This window comes from Schistocerca cancellata, chromosome 1, assembly GCF_023864275.1.
Source record: "Schistocerca cancellata isolate TAMUIC-IGC-003103 chromosome 1, iqSchCanc2.1, whole genome shotgun sequence".
NCBI lineage: Eukaryota > Metazoa > Arthropoda > Insecta > Orthoptera > Acrididae > Schistocerca > Schistocerca cancellata.
This window is the reverse complement of record NC_064626.1, coordinates 622,480,312-622,499,878: the sequence shown is the minus strand read 5'-3', so window position 1 is coordinate 622,499,878 and position 19,567 is coordinate 622,480,312. Positions and strand designations below refer to the sequence as shown.

Sequence of the window (19,567 nt, the reverse complement as noted above, 5' to 3'; positions counted from 1 at the left end):
ATGATAAGATCTGTCAACAAGAAGTAGTCTCATCAAATGGTTAACAACATGGTGAGCCTCCTGACTGACACATTCATCAACCACTCAGAAAATAAAATTTTTAAAGGGAAAGACAAACTTATTGAAAAAAAAATAGTTTCTTGCAGGAGCTATGTCGATGACACTCTACTCCTATTTGATGCTACAAAAGTGTACTTGATGAACTTCTTGCATTATAATTCACTCCATGTCTGGTCTCAGCAACCAGAGACCGTGGTCGTGTGTGTGTGATCTATATGAAACCAACTTACACTGATGTCACAACATCCAACTCATCACACCATCCAAAGATATATAAGTAAGCTGAATTTAGATCCATTCTGAACAGGGGCACACACATCACATTTAAAACTGTAAAACTAACACAAGAAATGTCACTAGCAGTGAAAGATGAGTACACAGTAAACAACTGACAAACTGCCCAACAGGATAGAGGCCTATAAAAGCACAACAGGAAAAACACCTGACAACAAAAAATGTTCACAGGCATTCCCTACTTAGGTGCAGTAAACATAAACACCCTGATAATTAACACCGTGAATTATATAAATTACAGTGTAACAGTTATTCCTGCACTGTGCATAAATAAAAGAGAAAGCACTTTCCACACACACTACAAAGAGTACACAGATGCTTTCACGCTCAACCACAAATCCTCAGCAGCCCACAGTATGTACCTCAACAAACACAAACTAGATGACATCCACAACAGCCTAACTGCACTCCTCTAAAAAATAATGGTAGAACACCATATGCTAGAACAAATTGAAATACTGTCACACAGAGAAACATTTCTGAAAATGTTTTAAATGAAAAACAGTTCAACAGCCACCATTTTTTCACCAAGTTTATTTTTTTGCTAAAGAAACAAGTATTTAATGGTCGTAACTATTTCATAACATATTATCACATCTGATATCTGCACAAAAAATTGTTTTACAAATGACATCTATGTGTAAATAATAATGTTACATCTTTGTATCATCACCTACAACACCTATGTATACCTGGAAATGTTAACGTCTTTATATCTGGATATTCAGTGACCTTTTTGCATTTTGTATACAAATGTACTGTAAGGTGAAAAATGTGTTTTAAGTAAATGAGGTCCCCCAGAAGGCGTGATCAATATTCAGGGAGATGACGGCAATGGTCATATAAAGCAAAAAGTCCAGGAAAAATGGGCCCTAAAATGCATAACTTAAGAGCTATGAGCTCTTCTTCATATTCAGTACTTACTGTGACATGAATCTCTTTTACTGCAAGTGTTTTGCTCTCCATATTTTTGCAGGGTGTAGTATAGACCGAAACAAGAAAAAAAGTCCAGCAAATGTGGGCTCTAAAGTGCATTTCTGAAGAGCTATGAGCATTTGTTCATCTTCATTACTGTGAAACACATCACTTTTACTGAATAATGAATACTAACCATTTCTACTCAGGCAGCTTGTATAAATATGTCTCCACACATCCTGCTTGAAAATCATGTTACCGCCACTGGATACAGTAATTTATGGGTTTTGTCTTAGTTTTTTAAATTGTAGTCAAGATGTGCCTCCATGTTATATACCAATAGACTCTTCAACAGGATCAGTAATAACCTAAATTAAAAAAGATGAAGTAGACTGAACAAGCACCCGAAGATGAAACCAAACTCACAATCTGAGACTGGAGGCAGTTGGTTTTCTTTCTTACGAAAGTAATACAGTTGTGGAAGCAATACTGACAGCAATGGACAAAATTGAGTTTAATCAATTCTTTTTTCCAAATCAAGAACAACAATTAGGTATTAATCAATAAAATAATTCTATACTAATGCAGTATACTGTAGATGTATTCCACTTTTAGTTTTAATGTTCAAGTTTCTAAGTCTAAAACAACAGTTGATATCATCTTATGCACTTCAACATTTAATATTAACTTTAATTTTTCAACAATGAAATCAGTACATTGGTTGTTTTACCACTGCAGTAAATAACCAGCTTTGTTTCGATGGCTGTTATGTGTTTATAATTTTCTATCACTCTTCAAGAACAGAAGACTTCTTTTGGGGTAACTGTAAATATTAGGCCAGCAATCTGTATCGGCCGAACAATTTTTTTTTCTTTTTTAGCAACAAATTGCATTGGCTGTGTTTAGAATAAATTTCCCATTTACACAATGAAAAATTTGAAGCACGTATTCGATCATAGAACTTAGTAGACGATAGCAAGTCTAAAATTTCTTCTTAGAACATGGTGGAATATTCTAGAATCACTTAAACATACTCTTAAAATGATAGTTAAAGTACTTGTAAGTTGTTTACCCAAGAACACAATTTTTGCCTACTTTTATAACCTTTTTTATCTTACTCAGCACATGGCCATGTAACCCAAAACCCAACACTGTTACTGTTCAAACACTTTATTAATTGACATACAATAAGAAATATAAAAATGTTACACAATAAAATAATAAAATGGTTTCTCAAGACAATCTATACATCAATCACAATTATATATTTGTGTCTTAAGTTAGCATTTCACTTCTGCATAGCTGCAAACAAAAATCATGCTTCAAATCACAAACAGATGTAGTAGGCAGCAACTCATCCTGAAGCTACCATGTTAATGAGGATAACATATTATTTTGAACATTAATTTACATAACAAGCTTTTCATTTGATATCTGTAATGTTTTACAACTGTCTTAACTTTCTTTTTCAATTTAAAGAAAAAAATGTAGTCACTGATAGCAACATTTCAGTTACGGATCAACCTTGAAGTCAATAAGGGTAAAGTAAAATACTGTCAATATTTTAAACTGAAACAGGAGAACACAAATCAATAATTGTAATAAGTAATTTTTAAAAATAAAAGCTAGCCTCTATTTCCATCTGCAGATCTGAAAACACATAGAGCAAGCTATAAACGGGTGTAGATAGTTATACAACTTTTCTTCACAAAGAAAATAATCACATACTTTTCATAGTAATTTTGTGATATATCAACAGTTCTCCTGTGTTGAATACAGCTTCATGACTCTGAACTCCTTCACTATTAAGGTATATGTCTAAATTATTCCTTTGGGTGTACTACCTACCCACCAGAAACAGTTACAGCTGCTATGATAAAGTGCTCAACATAATATTAAGTATCCTACCATTTGTGAAAGAAGATCACTGCTGCAACAATGATGGATAGAAGAGGGTTGCACACAATAACTATGGCCATTGCATGGAATAAGCACAGTCTTGTCTGGACGATCATAATGACCTGGACATTTTTGTTCGAAGTGTTAGTTTGATACAACAGCATGGCAACAGATGTAAACCTGACTATCAAGGTAACTAATGTTCTATCGTGTGAGCTGGACTGGTGGTTCACAGTCTCTGCACCAATTACTATTGTCCACAAACCACAAATGCCTCAGTCTGCAACGGGCAGCAGAACACCTTATTTGATGTGTAGAGTGACAGTTTTTGAATTGTTCTCACCTAAATCTGTCATTAGGTAAAAGGATGCTAGAATGGTGGCTGCTTTCTGAGAGAGTGTGATGATCTGGGCTGCCACAGGAGAAGACATACAATCTAATCTGTGAAGTATCGAAAGCAATGCAAACCACTAACTTATGGTTGGTTGCATGTATAGGGCAATCAAAATTGAAGATTTGTACAAAACTAACATAAATTGAGGCAAACATAGTTAAAACTGTTCTCTAAAAGGTAAAACACGGAAATGAATTCTGGTCCACACTACTCCAGTCTCACACCTTCAGACAGAAACGCAAAATCAGTCTATACATCAAGATGGTTTAACAGCCAAACAACTTGTTCTAATGGTACCCTGCCAATGAGTTCTCTTCAAATGTCATATATTTAACATGTCTTGAATATGTTTTGGTGGCAACATTGTTCAGAATGGCCAAGCAACCATAGTTGCTGCTTTGTGAATTCTCAGGCAAACCACATGGAGGGGGCATTGCCAGAAACATATCTAGGTCCTCTTTGATGTCCTGTCATCACTGTAAGGGGTTCTGGTTACAGCTCACTGTGGGTTAACATCGGTCAGATGTTGATATACAGTAATGTAATCTTTTATCTGCATAGAGTTGTGCACCTAATCTATAGCATGAAGTCTATTTCAGCTACATGTGTTATTCTAGGTTATATATTTTTCACAAAAGTGTATCAATAGGGTAATACTGAATTGACAAGTTTCACCAAACAGATCTTGTTAAACATCTTCATAAATCAGGTAAAAAAAAAAATAATTACAGTTTTGTCGAATTTCCTTACATGGATATTTTTTTTTCAAAATGTTCATGAATGTAATGTACTCAAGAACAGTCACATTCCAGCAGAAAAGTTGTGCAGAAAAATTTGAACAGTACTGGAAGGAGAGAAAATTTTATTGCTTTGGGAGAAAATCATGAAGTGAGATTCACAAGCTTCAGTTTTGGGTTCACTCTCATTCCTTATATAGGGAATGATTCCATTACCATACATTGAGCAAAGTTTGTAATTTTTGAAGATATCCCACCTGTTATAATTACTGCTGTTAGACAAAAAGTGACAGAGGAAATTGTCAAAATCAAACAATGGAAAATCTGGGATGAAATAACATCAATATAAAATATAAAATTACTCAGCAAACTGATGAGGCACTGACAGAGGACACACGTATTGAAAGTACTTTCAATGTGCCTGTCTGATACTCAACGCCTGCTCGTTGTGTGAGCAACAAATTATCCTATTTCATATAGAAGAAGTTGTTAAAGTTTTTCTAATAATAATTGTCTCATCCTTAATTTTGAAAACTTCACATTACATTTTATTATGTACAAAAATAGAACATCATCAACCATTAATGCAGCATGTGTACAGGAAACAATAAACTGGATAGAAAGTTCCAAATTACAGGTGTAGATATCGATGAAAACTTAAAATGGAATAAATATATTACTGAGCTACTGCAATTATAAAGTTAAGCCACTTCTGCTATTTTTCGAAAGAAACAAGTCAACATCTTAAGACATTTATTTCCACTCATTAATTCCTTGAGGAATAACATCAATTAGAAAAAACTACTCATACAAAAGCCAACAAACAGCTCATAACAACACAACGAGACTTGAGAAGAATAATGATGCCCACAGTTACAACACTAGAAAAATAGATGGCTGATTTACTCTTTACTAATACTAGTTCAAAAAACAAAAGGAACAAGCAGCCAAAAAATTCTTTGCTCATATGTCCAACAAACTTAGTCTGTGAAAGCAGTTGTAATATACAGTGGTACTGCTGTAATTTTTGCACAGCATTTCTTGTGTACATGATGACCATCCAGCTGTCCACCCAAATTAATGGCCACCACCATACTGTGGCCCAGAGTGAAGTTGATCACCCACAATTTATCAGTAACTAATGCCTAACCATATAGTGAGTAGTTACTCTTACTCCCTTTATATTTATATTCCATCAAGAACTTTCCATTACCATAAATGAATCTGCAGACAGAATGTGGTTGAAGAGCACTGAGAGGAATGAACAAACTTTCATGAGAAAAGAGTACTTTGGCCACAAATTTCTGATCTTCAGTGGCATTTTGAAGTGTCAAGACACAAACAGAAGTAATTTACACTACCCTCCTATGCTGTATGCACAGTGATTTTCATAGGTAAAATAGACCACCTCACATTTCAAGCATCAATGGTGGGTAAAATTCGATAGTCTATGGCCTATTTCCTCCTCATATGTATCCAACTGAAACTTTTACTCCATCTAAGTTAAGAAATATCTTTCTTTTTTCATAATCATAATCATCATCATCAGCAGCAGCTTCTGACGCCCACTGCTGCATAAAGGCCCCTGCCATATTTTTTCAATACTGCTCCCCATGCCTGGGCCCCATCATATTTTACCATTCTCAATATGTGGCTTGCGGGCACACACTCTTGTCAAATGAGAATATCAGTGACACTAAGAATGATAACTTTGTATGGAACTAAAACACAACTATATTGAAAAATAAACATTGAGTCATGATAATTAGAAACATGAATGAACCTAAATGAATTGGCAGTAAAAAAAGGAAACAAAGAAACAAAACTTAAAACCACTATGAGGTGTTAACTGCAATTTAAAATCATGCATAGTTTCTAAACCATAATTTCACTCTCTGCACTCTTTTATTACAAAGAGAAAGAAACAATATATATCAAACAATGAAAAACAGACCACAAAACATTCCCCTCCAGACACATTTACTGATAGTTGACTAGCAAGAGACTATAAGTAATTCTAGAGAGAAACTGAAATGACCCATGATTTCACTTGGATTACACACGATTTTATCTAGTTTAAAAGATACTGGAGGACTAGCATGATTCTGATTATTTGGGATACGACTCTGAGGAACATACGTGAAGAATGTAACCAACAAAATCATAAAAAAGACCAATTCTGGCATGATTAAAGCTTGTAACGAAGAAACACATAAATGAAAAACTGAAACTACTTCACCTTTAACAAGAAATTCATTTATTCACATAAATTTATTTTGTACAAAAAGTTAAGCTGGATTCTAATTAACACTATTTGGAATCATCTGTATCTGACAATGTATGGTTTCCTAATGATATCATCACACATATGGGTCTGTCAGTTGTGCATGTTTGTGATGATATTGGTTTATATGAGTACACAAGCTGTTTGATGTTTTGAATATTTTACCACAGAGTTTGCAAGGAATATGTTGATTAGGTAGGTGCACATCCTTTATGTGCCTCCTTAAGTTTGTCTTGCGCACCACTTTACCACAGACATGGCAAGCTGCATCTTCAGTGAACTTGCCTGAAACATATACCCTTGCTGTGGGATGGAAACAAAACCATAAACACACTTCACAGCATAGTAAGCTATTAACACAGACACCATTGCTACATTACCAGAACATGGAAAACTTGTTTACTGAGTGTCTTACACTGTTACTTTGATAGCATATTATGTTCTGTTTGATGCTTCTGTTCTGTTACTTTGCCAGTTTTATGCGAGATGAATTTATGTGGCAAAATATTATCTCACTGAAACAGGCTAACTTAATGTGACTACGTAGGCTTTCCCGGCGTAATAAGTCTTGAAAGTCTCTTCGGGTTTGCTGCCGGATCCTAAAATCAACTTGACTCGATATTTCGGCAATCCAACTGTTTGCCATCTTCAGGAAATGCTGCTTCTGCTCAGTGGGACTCATCAGCAGAAGCAGCATTTCCTGAAGATGGCGAACAGTTGGATCGCCGAAATATCGAGTCAAGTTGATTTTAGGATCCGGCAGCAAACCCGAAGAGACTTTCAAGGCTAACTTAGTTTAAAAGCAGAAAAAAGACAGTGGAAACCATTAATGCCATTTACTACATTCAACACCAAAGTCTCAAAGTATCTTCATTACTCAACGTCAATGATCATTTGAGAATAACGGCAATACAGGATCATTTGAGGATAACGGCAACCTATTGTATGTATAGTTAGTGCATGCGAACTGTATGGATGACTGTCATAAAAGTAGGTGCCAAACATTAACAAACAAAGAAAATGGTCATCAGTAGAAAATTATGACCATCATAAAATTGACTTAAGTACTGGAACCTGAATCTGAGCTTTTAGAAATGGTGCTTCCTATGAGGGTCCAATAAAGAAAGATAATTCAGCACAGATATATACATAACAGAGGCTTCTTTATCATCCTCTCTCTTACTGTTCATTGATTTACCAACTGAGAGCTTTTTCTGCCAGTGTTTAACTACAGTACACTAATGCTCATAAATTAACGTAGCCAAAAAGTGTTCCAACAACTTTACTAATTTATTTCGACAGTGATGCTAAATCGAAAGCACCACTGAAACAAAGTATCGTAAAATGAGGTGAATCAGATCAGATGGTGTCAATCCGATCATTTTCTGGTTTTTCCATGTTAGGATAACAGAGCACAGCATTTTAGCAATTACATTGCAGCTGACCATTGTCATAAATTCTTAACTAAGCTATCAACAACAATGGTGTGTTGGAGTGTGCACAACCAGCAAATCGCAATGTCAGTAGGTGTGCGATTCTTGTGCTGCACTCATGTAGCCAACACAACAGTGCGAAAACTTCTGCTGGCGACTGTTACTTCTGAAGTGTAACTGGTAAGTTGCAATATTACTGATTGCATATGAACATCTTAAGTGATACAGTTTCATATTTATTTATTTATTTATTTTTTAATACTGCTTAGTCAGTATGCAGGGCGAATCTGATCATGTGAGTATACCAAAAGGTTCTGGGACCAACACGGAAATCTAACTACAAACCAGAATTTCTTCTAAATGCGGTGAAAGCTGTCAAATTAAGCATCTGGAAAGCTTCAGAGCAATATGTAGTTCCATATACCACGTTAAATGACAAACTCAAGGAAAGGTACCAGCATTAACCAGTAGTGAGGAAAAAGGCCTGGTTGAAGGATTATTTTGTTGTGTGAAATGAGGGTTTCCTTTGAGGAATAATAATGTTAGGGACATTGTACAGGCATTTCTCAATTGAGCAGGAAAGACTGAAAAAAAGATCTCATGACAATCGACCTGGGCACAACTGGGTAAAATCTTTCTTTGGGGGGGGGGGGGGGGGGGGGGGGGGGGCAGAGGAAAAATTAACCACCACTAGCAAATAGAGTAAGTGAAAATGTGAAGAGGGCAAAAACAGCAGTTGCCCGAGAAACAGTGATTGATTATATTAAAAATCTTGAAGTACCTTGAGTAGTGTCCCTCGCTACAACATTATAAACCAGACGGGCAAATTTTTATGATGATCCTGGACAAGTGAAAGTAATAGTGAAGCGAGGCACAAGACATCCTGAAAGAATAGTGGATAGTTCTAAGTCAAGGATCAGTGTGATGATAGCAGCAGCTGCTGATGGCTCAGTCCTCCCACCATACACAGTTTATAGGGCAAAACACTTCTACGATACTTGGACTCTAGGGGGCATAACTAGTGCAGGTTATAATAGGAATCAAAGTGGTTAGTTTGACATAACAATGTCTGATCATGGTTTGTTGAAATTGTCTTGCCTTATGCCCGGCATTTAGATGGACCTAAAGTGGTTATAGGTGACAATCTCTTGTGTCATCTGCCATATAACGTAATTAAACTGTGCCAGGAACAGGACATTCAATTTGTGCTTCTACCACCTAATTCTACTCATTTGTGTCAGCCACTTGATGTGGCCTTTTTTAGACCTTTAAAACTTGTTTGGAGAAACCTGCTAGATGATTGAAAAAGGAAGAATAAAGGAGTGGTGCCAAGATCTGAATTTCCTAGGTTGTTGGGAAAAAAAAAAAGAAAAAAAAAACTTTAAAAATACAGCTATCACATCCAAATAAAATGTAATATCTGAGTTCAGAAAAGCAGGAATTTTTCCTTCCTGCCCAATAAAGTAATTTCACAGATTCCACAAGCAGCCGATAACAATGCACATGGCACCAGTTCATAAGAGTTAGACACCAGGTCATAAGTGTTTCTTGAGCAGCAGCCTTCGAAATGCAATTGAAACAGGTTCGCTCTAATGAAACAACAGGAAAGCCACATCAAGCAAAGCGTTTAGCATTAACTCCAGGAAAAGGAATTGTTATCAGTGACTTCCATGAAAATGATAGTGATGGGGCTGCAAGTAAGGAGTCCCAACCCGGAACATCTAACAGTGATCTAGAACAGCACGAGTCAAATGAAAATGAAGAAATGGACAAGGAGAAGGATAAAGATTGACATGAATTTAAAGAAACTGATTTCACCACAGAAAAATTTCCTACAAAAAAAGTTCAGTGTTTTTTTTGGTAAAATTGAAAGCATCTCTAATGACACCTATGAAATGACATTTCTGAGAAAGAAAGTTGTTGATGGTAATGTTTATTTTGTCTTTCCAGAAACTCATGATGCAACTGAGGTAGAAAGAGCCCAAATTATTAAAAAAAATTTGTTCCAGAACACAGAAGGTGAGGTAAATTTATTTTGAAGGGATAGATGGTTACGACTTTGAGTAAATACTTTTCATATTGATTATGACATACAATAACTAAAATTTAATATCTGTTTTTCAAAATTCGTGAATGAAAGTGTTTGCTATAAAAACAAAAATTTCAAGTTCAAAGTGCTTGTAAATATTTGTTTAGTCTAGAAATTGTACAATTTTGTTGCAAATACAGAAATATATTTCTTTAAAATCAAAATAGTGATCAGATTCACTCCACTGGAAGTCTGATTCCGTTCCTGGATACAAGATACAATGGTGATCTTTGCCCCAACTGAGGAGGTGAAACCGATCAGTAATTAACTTAAAATAGTAACAGCAGTTATAAACCAAAAATTATGTAATACATGAATATATCATTATCAAGGTTGTGAAATTAACATACGCAAATTGTTCCAAAACCACAACAGTAAATGGACAATAAAAAAAAAAAAATGCCCTTTTTAATCGGATTCACCTCATTTTATGGTACTCCTCAAAGCCATTACTGTTAGCCCATAACACAAAATCATAACATACAAATAATTACAATCTTTCAATATATTGTGCATACAAGAAGTAAAATTGTTCATGTAATATAATTGTTGCAAGCACAGAAAACAGTGACATAAAGAATACCGGCAAGGGAAGTAAGGAGCTGTATATCTGTTGCATATCAACGGAATAGCCTTAATATCATTCACAGCTTTGTTAATTCGAACAATAATGGGATCTTCAGCTACCTTCAATGTGGGTTGCTTCATTTTCAGCTCTACTCGAAGTTGTGACAGCCATTACTTTGACAGCACAAATAAATTAGTCCAAAGAGTATTTTATTAAAATTTTATTAAATAACCACACCTTCCAGTCCAAAAAATAATAATCACACAGAAAATCATCATGATGAAGCAGCAAGGCTGTGAACCAGAAACCGCTTTCAAGGTGATCACTCCTACAAGAATTTGCAATCATTTGATTTGAAGTGTGTACATATACATATTGTGTAATTACATATTGTACTGACATACTGACACTGTCTGATTTTTGGCACAACAGGTGAGAAAAGAATATTAAAACAGAATGCTGAGTGTGGCAGTGTTTTTAGAAGTTAATGTGACACATGCAGCTGCGTTCTTCACTGGTTGCAGGATGAGGTACAGGAGATGATATGCTGCATCTACTGCACAGTTACATATGAGAAGAATGTTCATCCATAATTCAATGAATTTCTTACAAATTAAATAAGAGGTCAGCAAAGTCTAGAGATGTAAATTTTCAGCAGCTTTAATGCAGTTACAATTAAGCTTCACCTGAGTTAAATAGCATAGTGTCTACATAGTTGAGAAGGGCATTAGCATGGCAGATGTACAGTTTTTGTCTTTTTTTGTACAGATTTTATTTTCTTGAACTGGGTACCTTCTTGCTTCCTACTGAACAGACTGTCAGCATGGTCATCAACAAAAATATTATAATGATGTTAATAGACAGTTCCAATGAGCACCTCTGACTAAGAATTTGGAGACCAATGATAAATTTTTTTTGTTAGCATTATGGCCTCGAGCGAATTATGTAAATTCCATGCTCAATAAGGTAGGATTCTAGGCAGTTATTTCGAGTGGTATGTTCATAGCACTGAGGAAGGTAAGAGAGAAAATCAGAGGAAATTGTCAGAAAGGAAAATTAGCACAAATTTTAGAAAACAGAAGAAACAAGAAGCTTGATGATGTGAAAGTGTCAAACAAGAAAATTGACAGATGTGCCTGACACGCAACATGACTGGAGAAGATCTGTCATTAAAACTAGAATATTATGTAGCAAAAGTAGAGAGCATTTTGGAAGTCTCACTAAATTTGAAGTTAAAGGTTCTAGAATATTGGCATCAGATCAGTCCTCCAAGCCGGCATTTGGGCAGATATTGACTCAGTGGGCTATTGTTGGCACATCTACCAAAGAAATTAAATTGCCATGTGCAAAGACTAACTCCATGAAAAATCCTGCACATTTTGTGGAGAGTTCTGATATTACATTGTTATTCACAAACCTTCTTACACAATAAATTTTGTTGTATTCTTCCCGCAGTGCTCTTTTCGACATCACTGGAAGCTAAATTAGGGCTTATTATAAAGTGCTATTTAAAACATTTGGCATCCTACTTCACCAAATGAGTATGTTCCAATCTGTGGTGGATATTGGGGAAAATATTACTAAATACTACACAAATAATTCTATACATAATCATTGAACAAGAGCCAGTTTGGATTTACAGTTACCCAGGAAAAACCTCAAAACAGCATTTTATATCAGGGGATAAAATTGTATAACAAAATGCCAAAGGAAGTGAAAGAGATTACTAAAACACACTTGTTTAAAAAGGCAGATAAAAGGTGCTTCATAAGTAAAGCACATTAAACAAGTTAAATATTACATAGAGGACTCTGAGTAATGGGTAGTAATGAAAGGGGATAACCACAGCACATTGTCCTTTTTCAACATTACAGTTTACTGCCTTCACAAGGCAATCATGTGAAGATGTAACAAGCATGCTGGTAATGTCCGTTGGGTTAGTCTTTCAGGTGGACAATGGCCTACAGTTGGATATGGAGATAATGGACTCTGAGTTGATGCAAGGCCACATAGCAGCAGCTTCACAATCCAGGAGTCATCAGTGGGTGTTAGGCTGTGCACAGTGGAGAGCAGAACTATGTTTTACACTGCAAGTCACCAGAAACAATCCCAGAGTAATCAGTGGATGTCCTCAGTGTACTTGGCACTGAAGAATGAAACTATGTTTTATTGCAAGTTAGCTGAAACAAACTGTGTGTAAATCACGAAACACTGTACAATAGGGACTTATCGAATGAGACTGTTGCTATTAAAGGTACTGATCTAATATCCGGGAGGATGCAGTTGCTCTGTCTGGCCATCATGACCTGGGTTTTCCTGGATCGCTATGGCAAATGCCAGGACAGTTCCTTAATCAAGGCCATGGATGACCGCCTGTTCTGTCTGCATAAGCTACCTTCCTATCGTCATAAAGCATGTTATGTTTGTTGTATGGTGTATATTTGGTCTACTGGTTTGCATTGTATTACCCTGACAAATCCTGCATAATTGTGAGACGATTCTTGGATGAATAAACATAGATAATCAAAAATATATAAATCTTATCAGTAACTTCGTTTATGGCAATGGAAAGATTGCAATGGAACATAAATATAGGAGGAATACAGGCAACAAGTCACCAAATTGTTAAGGCACTGAGTTGTTGACAGGCATACAAAAAATCTTCCTTCAGAGTTATACATGGTGTCTCAAGAGGAATTGTTGATATTCAGGGATATGACAGGAATGAACATTCAAAGCAAAAACATCTAGTAAACAGGCTCTAAAATGCATACTTAAGAGCTATGTGCACTTGTTCAGTAGAAGAGATGTGTTTCACAGTAGCAAAGACAAAGGAGTGCTCAAAGCACTTAAGGTACGCATTTCAGAGCCCATGCTTACTAGTCTTTTTTGCTGCAAATGATCGTTCTTTTCATTTGCCTGAATACTGATGATTACTCCTGGGACACACTGCAGCATGCACCCCCCCATACTGTTCAGCTTATTTGAGCAGTATTTTGTGATTAACTGTGTGAAAACCCATTGGCAGTTCTAGAAATATGCCTGTCACGAGTATTGTGTTTATGCAGTCACATAGATTTATCTGCGTATATTTTTGCATCAAAATTCATGCTGACATATGCTCAGTATATGTTTTTCCATCAATGATGCTAATCAGATTTTACTTTTTTTTCCCCAAATACTTTAGATTTTATGATATTCTGTTTTTTGTTCATACCTTTTTTCTGATTTCTTTTGAAAACAGGAGTTATTCCACAATGCTGCTGGGAGTGTGACAGCAATAAAAGCATGAAGGTTGCTCTTAGCAATTTGTTCAGTAACAATGATTTAAAGCCTTTTCTGTACCAAATCCATCGCACTTGCTGAGAAAGGCCATTTAGTGATCTGTTGGCTTCACTATGCCTAACTGTGTAATCCACCGAAAACCTACCGTAATTTTTTATTTTTTGTGACTTAGCTTACCTATGTTAGTCCCTTACTTGATACAGCTGTAGACTGTTTGTCTCTAGAAGATTACACAGCACTTTTTAAACATAACTCCTTTCATTTCTCCAGTCTTTTCATTATATCTTTCTTTCTGGTATCTTTAGGTTGGTAGAACATAAAAAATGGTTGAATCAAAGCTAACAACTCACCTTGCAGTTAAGGGATTGGTTAGTTAACGGACACACAAAGAATACTGGAAATTTCGCTTAACTTTAGAATGATTTTTGCCTTCAGAGCTAACTACAAAATAAATATTCTGACAGCAGCTGCATTGTTGGTTCAATGCACTCACCTGGGATGATGTGCAGGTAGAGTTTGTGTGTGTGTGTGTGTGTGTGTGTGTGTGTGTGTGTGTGTGTGTGTGTGAAGGAGAGAGTGTTCCATGAGTGGACAAACTCTTTAGATTTGTGATTTCAGTTTTCTGGTCCCTTACTTGTTACAGCTGTAGACTGTTTGTCTCTAGAAGATTACACAGCACTTTTTAAACATAACTCCTTTCATTTCTCCAGTCTTTTCATTATATCTTTCTTTCTGGCATCTTTAGGTTGGTAGAACAAAAAAAAAAAAAAAAATGGTTGAATCAAAGCTAACAACTCACCTTGCAGTTAAGGGATTGAATAGTTAACGGACACACAAAGAATACTGGAAATTTCGCTTAACTTTAGAATGATTTTTGCCTTCAGAGCTAACTACAAAATAAATATTCTGACAGCAGCTGCATTGTTGGTTCAATGCACTCACCTGGGATGATGTGCAGGTAGAGTTTGTGTGTGTGTGTGTGTGTGTGAAGGAGAGAGTGTTCCATGAGTGGACAAACTCTTTAGATTTGTGATTTCAGTTTTCTGAGTGTCTCGCAGTATACCGACATCATTACGATACACACCACCATGGTACATGCTACAATTCAGAGTCCTCTAGTGGCACAGAATTCAGAGGGTTTCGACTTTCATCAGTGAAGTGGGAAAGCTGACCAAGTAAGATGCACAACATGTAACAGCTCAACAATATTAGTCCCCATGAAAGGCCACCAACAAACTGTGATCAAGAAACAGCTGGACCACCTGGTTACTGAGCATGCTGCCCAACACAATGTTCTTCACTTTAATGATGGCATCATAACCTGCACCATCTGATCCTTTCTACAAACACCAGCTTTTCTGAGTTGTGCACGTGAGAACTGTCTCTCCAATATATCCTACATTCTCATAACCCCCTTGGCCTCAGTCTTTGTTGGTCACTGTTCTTCACCTATCTATCCCCTTCCCTGTTTCCACTCCAGCACTACACAGTCTTCTATTCCACCAAAACACCCACACATATTATCATGATGCCAGAAGAAGTAGATAATATGCTGTAAGATGCAAAGAATGTACAACCATTCATGAGGTAGTTATGGCACATGATACCTGAATACATACGTTCTGAAAATCAGTACTCTCCCTTCCTTGCAACTTATTTTTTTTTTTTTTAAGTAGTATGCCTTACATTCAATGAGCTGGAAATTTTGAAGAAGTTCACGATTACCAAAAGGGGACACTCCTTGGAACCATAACTGACAAGGAACTTCTCCACTTCACAAGACCATGACATCAATTACTGAACATATAAAGGAAGATTTATTGGCACTGTCTGAATTCATTTTACAGAGCATTATGTGCTTCACAATAGTATTAGATCCTTTAACTTGCTCATGTAAATTTCTATTCATTCAGCTTTTTATTATTAACATGGCACATTATAATTTACATTATCCAAGTTCCATGGTTTCAAATGAGAATTGTGTGTTTTGCTACCAGTTTATACAACCAAAATTTCCTTCCTGACAAACATTTTTCGCTTCTCCAGTAACAATCTGCCTTTTTGGACATACATATTTTCCCACATCAATATCTCAATTGCGAAACTGTGAGGTGTATACCAATCTGTAACTTGAAAAATTACTAGATGAAGATAAGAAGAGGACAAAACATGCAAACAGCATTGAACAAATTAAAAAATCTGGTATTGTATGAAGTTTAAATTGTCCCATGGATAACTCTGTTGATGACGTTGTATCTATTAAAGTGTGTTGCTATCTACTTCTTAAGAAATTCTATCATAAAATTCAGTTTCTAATGTGAAATACATTCCTTTTTGTTAAACAGCTTAACGTATGATCAAAAACTTTATGAAATCTATGTATACAGACTACATCTGGGTGTCAAGTGTTACAGAACAAGTTCTTTCCTTTCACATCCAAAAGCCATTACTTTTTTCCTCAAAATAGAAAAACTGACAAACCTGAAACAACCAGCCTTTGTCAGGACTTACGAGAAGTAGGTGCAGCTACAAAAGGTCACACACGACTCATTACATTTCTAAACAAAGTTTGCAAGACAGTTGTATAAAACTACATATACATAAATTGACATCCATCTGATAAAAGAATAATTGAACAAACTTTGTGCTTGCATGTACTGACTTTTCTGAGGGAGTGCAAAACTTATATTAAGAATCAACACAGATTCCTTTAAATCTGCAATTGTGGAACTCAGTTTGCAGTATTCCTTCATGAGAGACTGTAGTCAATAGTATTCAGGTAGACACCATCTTTGTAACTTTTGAAAAATATTTATTATGATTACATTTTACCACTTAGAAAGCACAACATTCATTCTAGAATCAAATTATACAAAACATCATGATAGATACATAACTGGATTGACTAGCAACCAGAACTCAATTCATTGCTTCCAAAGGGGTGTGACACAAGGAAGTTTAGTACATAAATTACTAGCCATGATACATCACAATGCTAGACTTTGGAACACTGTTTGCAAAAAACAATTGATGAAGAATGGTTATAAAATGGGAGAGAGTTACTCTAGTCATCATTTGACACAAACAATTACCATACCCATATAACATAACACGTTTTACTGGGGAAAGATACTCTATAGTGCCAGATTGAAAGACTAAACCTTATGCGATAAATTGTTAGAGGCAGTCAAGACTGTCTAACGTATTGCTGTTACCAGCCACATCATTTCAGATGAAACAACCATAAACTTTTCCAGGGAATAAATGTTACTGTTTCTGCACTAAGATTCATTAGAAGAATTAATAGAAAATTTAACTCATAAAACCACTGCTCCCACTAGCTATCTTTATCCACAGCGGTAATGCAACGGAGACGGTTCGAAGGTACAATTTGTTACATGTATTCTGACAATAAGATTTTGGCTGGTATACATAACAAATGACCACAGCAGTCAATGAGAGCAAGATATGATGAATTCAAACATGCAAAGAGCCCATCTTGAAAGTTGAGTCAAGAAATATACCACTCAAATCAACATTTACATCATGTACTCACCACAACAGTAAATTTAGAAATATCCAAGTACATACGGAAGCCAATGGGAAGTCTTTCTTCTGACTAAAGACCAAAACAGTAACAACAAGAAAATTCTTGCTAATGGCAGAAATTCACACAGTAGAGGATTATAAAAACTGATGAACATGGAATGATGTAATCTCTTTGATAAAATAAGCTGTTTATGCATCATGAACAATACACATTATATGTAAGAGTTATCATCATGATAATGGAAAGCACATCTCTTCCCCAACAATACTGAAACATCATTAGGTGGTCGTATAGAGAAAGGTCAGCAAACTCCCAACATTTTCTGAGATGTAGATTTTGTTCAGTCAGCGACCTCAAGTTTTCATTTTTCTTTTCTCTTAGAATTTAAATCAATGAATCAGTATCATCTGCAGGGGAACAGGTTTTCTACACACTAGATCTGTACATTCTACACCTCCCCTTGCATGTCCTCTCTCCTTCACCATACTTTTCTACACAACGTAATAGATTCTTCATAAAGAACGTTTAAGTGAGAAAAAACTGTGAATCTTTTGCCCACTTTGAGTTCTTATGAAATACAACAAGGCTGTAACATAGAAGAGAAAAATTGTTTTTCCTTTTCAGCAGTGTTTCTGACTAATATTCCCATATCAAATAAAGCAGCTTCTGGGCCAAATAAAGCTTCACCAACTACATTATTACACTGTGTAAATGATATATTCCTCAGGAAACAGAACACAAAGCAGCAATTTTCTTTTAAGTGCGTCTGTTATATAAAGTGACAATCATATGAAGTAGAAGAATTCTAAAAGATTCACAGCAATTTGTTTTATTGCTTTTCAATAGCTAACTATGATAACACAATTAAAAAGTCACTTTTTTTTATACCCCTTAGAAATTTGGCTCAAAGGTGGCTATAACCTTCCTCTGTAATGATGATAAAGTGTGGTGACCTGCAATGTCACCCTTGGGCTCGGCAACACTTCAAACGAAAAGGTTTCAACACACGCAAAAAAGAAGACCAGAGCTCAGAAGTTCATGTGAGGTTTAAGGTGGGTGTGTGATGTCACACTTGTTGCTTGTATAGATGGGGAATGTAAGCTGGCTGAAGAGGTTGCCTGCCTTCATGTTGTAGAGCAGCTGTGAGTGCGACTCAGTTGAGTGGGTATTGAAGCCTCTGTACAAGTGCATTCTTAAAGTCATCAATGAAAGTGTGGCGATGGTCCTGTGAGGGTGTTGTCAAGATGATGGTGGTGGCTGGGGGGGGTCTGTGTTTAGATGGACTGTGTCACATTTTATTCTCACACGTGTCAATGTGGCACAGGAAGGTGCAAAACAGGAGGGTTGAAAAAGCATGAACATCCTTTGCTGTTTCGGATTACGTTAAAAAATTTTTGAATGATCCCTGGTGTTTCCACCCCGTGGGTAAAAATTGTGGTAATATACTCCAAATGGTAGAGAAGATTTGAACTGTCAGGGAGGAAGGGAGGCTCAGCAATGTCAAATGGTGTCAAGAATGTCATCTCATTGCTCATCACACTGCAGTAATTTTCAACTGTGAAATGTGTGGGAATCAATGCCACAAGGGAACAGGAGGTTAAAATACGGCCCTTTATGCTACCTCCTGAGGCCTTTTTGTATCAATTCTGAGTGTCAATGTGTTTGAAATATTTTTCTTGGCCACTCATATGGAAACGGTGCAATATCAACACTGGGCGTTATGGGTCTGATCTTCATTGCTATGACATCAAAAGAAGAGATGAAATATGGGTAAGATGGGGTGTGATGACCTTCCCATCGAGTGAGTCAACCACAGTGGCGTTTCACAGAACTGTGTTGATATCTGCTGCCAATGTAACATCATTAACTCACCTTACACCTCATGTAAACTTTTTTTTTGTGTTGACACCTTGCTGTTTGAAGCATCACCCAACCTGTGGGTGATGTTGCAGGGTGCCACACTTTTGCACAATTACAGAGGAAGGTTGTAGCCACTTTGCAAATTTCAGAGTTCTGCACCACAATGGAAGACAATTATGGGATTTCAAAAAAGTAACCC

At 36.2% G+C, this 19,567-nt stretch overlaps 1 protein-coding gene across 8 annotated transcripts in view; it reads right to left on the bottom strand.

Annotated features, from left to right (window-relative positions):
- Nucleotides 1–19,567, bottom strand: part of LOC126183133 (broad-complex core protein isoforms 1/2/3/4/5-like) — a 319,181-nt gene that overhangs the window by 115,188 nt on the left and 184,426 nt on the right. The window contains exon 7 of one of the 8 annotated variants that reach the window (XM_049924932.1): nt 6,599–6,868. The exons of the other annotated variants lie outside the window; for them this stretch is intronic. Within the exon in view, the coding sequence (XP_049780889.1) occupies nt 6,660–6,868 (209 nt within the window). The 3' untranslated portion in view covers nt 6,599–6,659. Of the gene's footprint in view, nt 1–6,598; nt 6,869–19,567 lie in introns of those variants that run through there. 8 annotated transcript variants of the gene reach the window in all.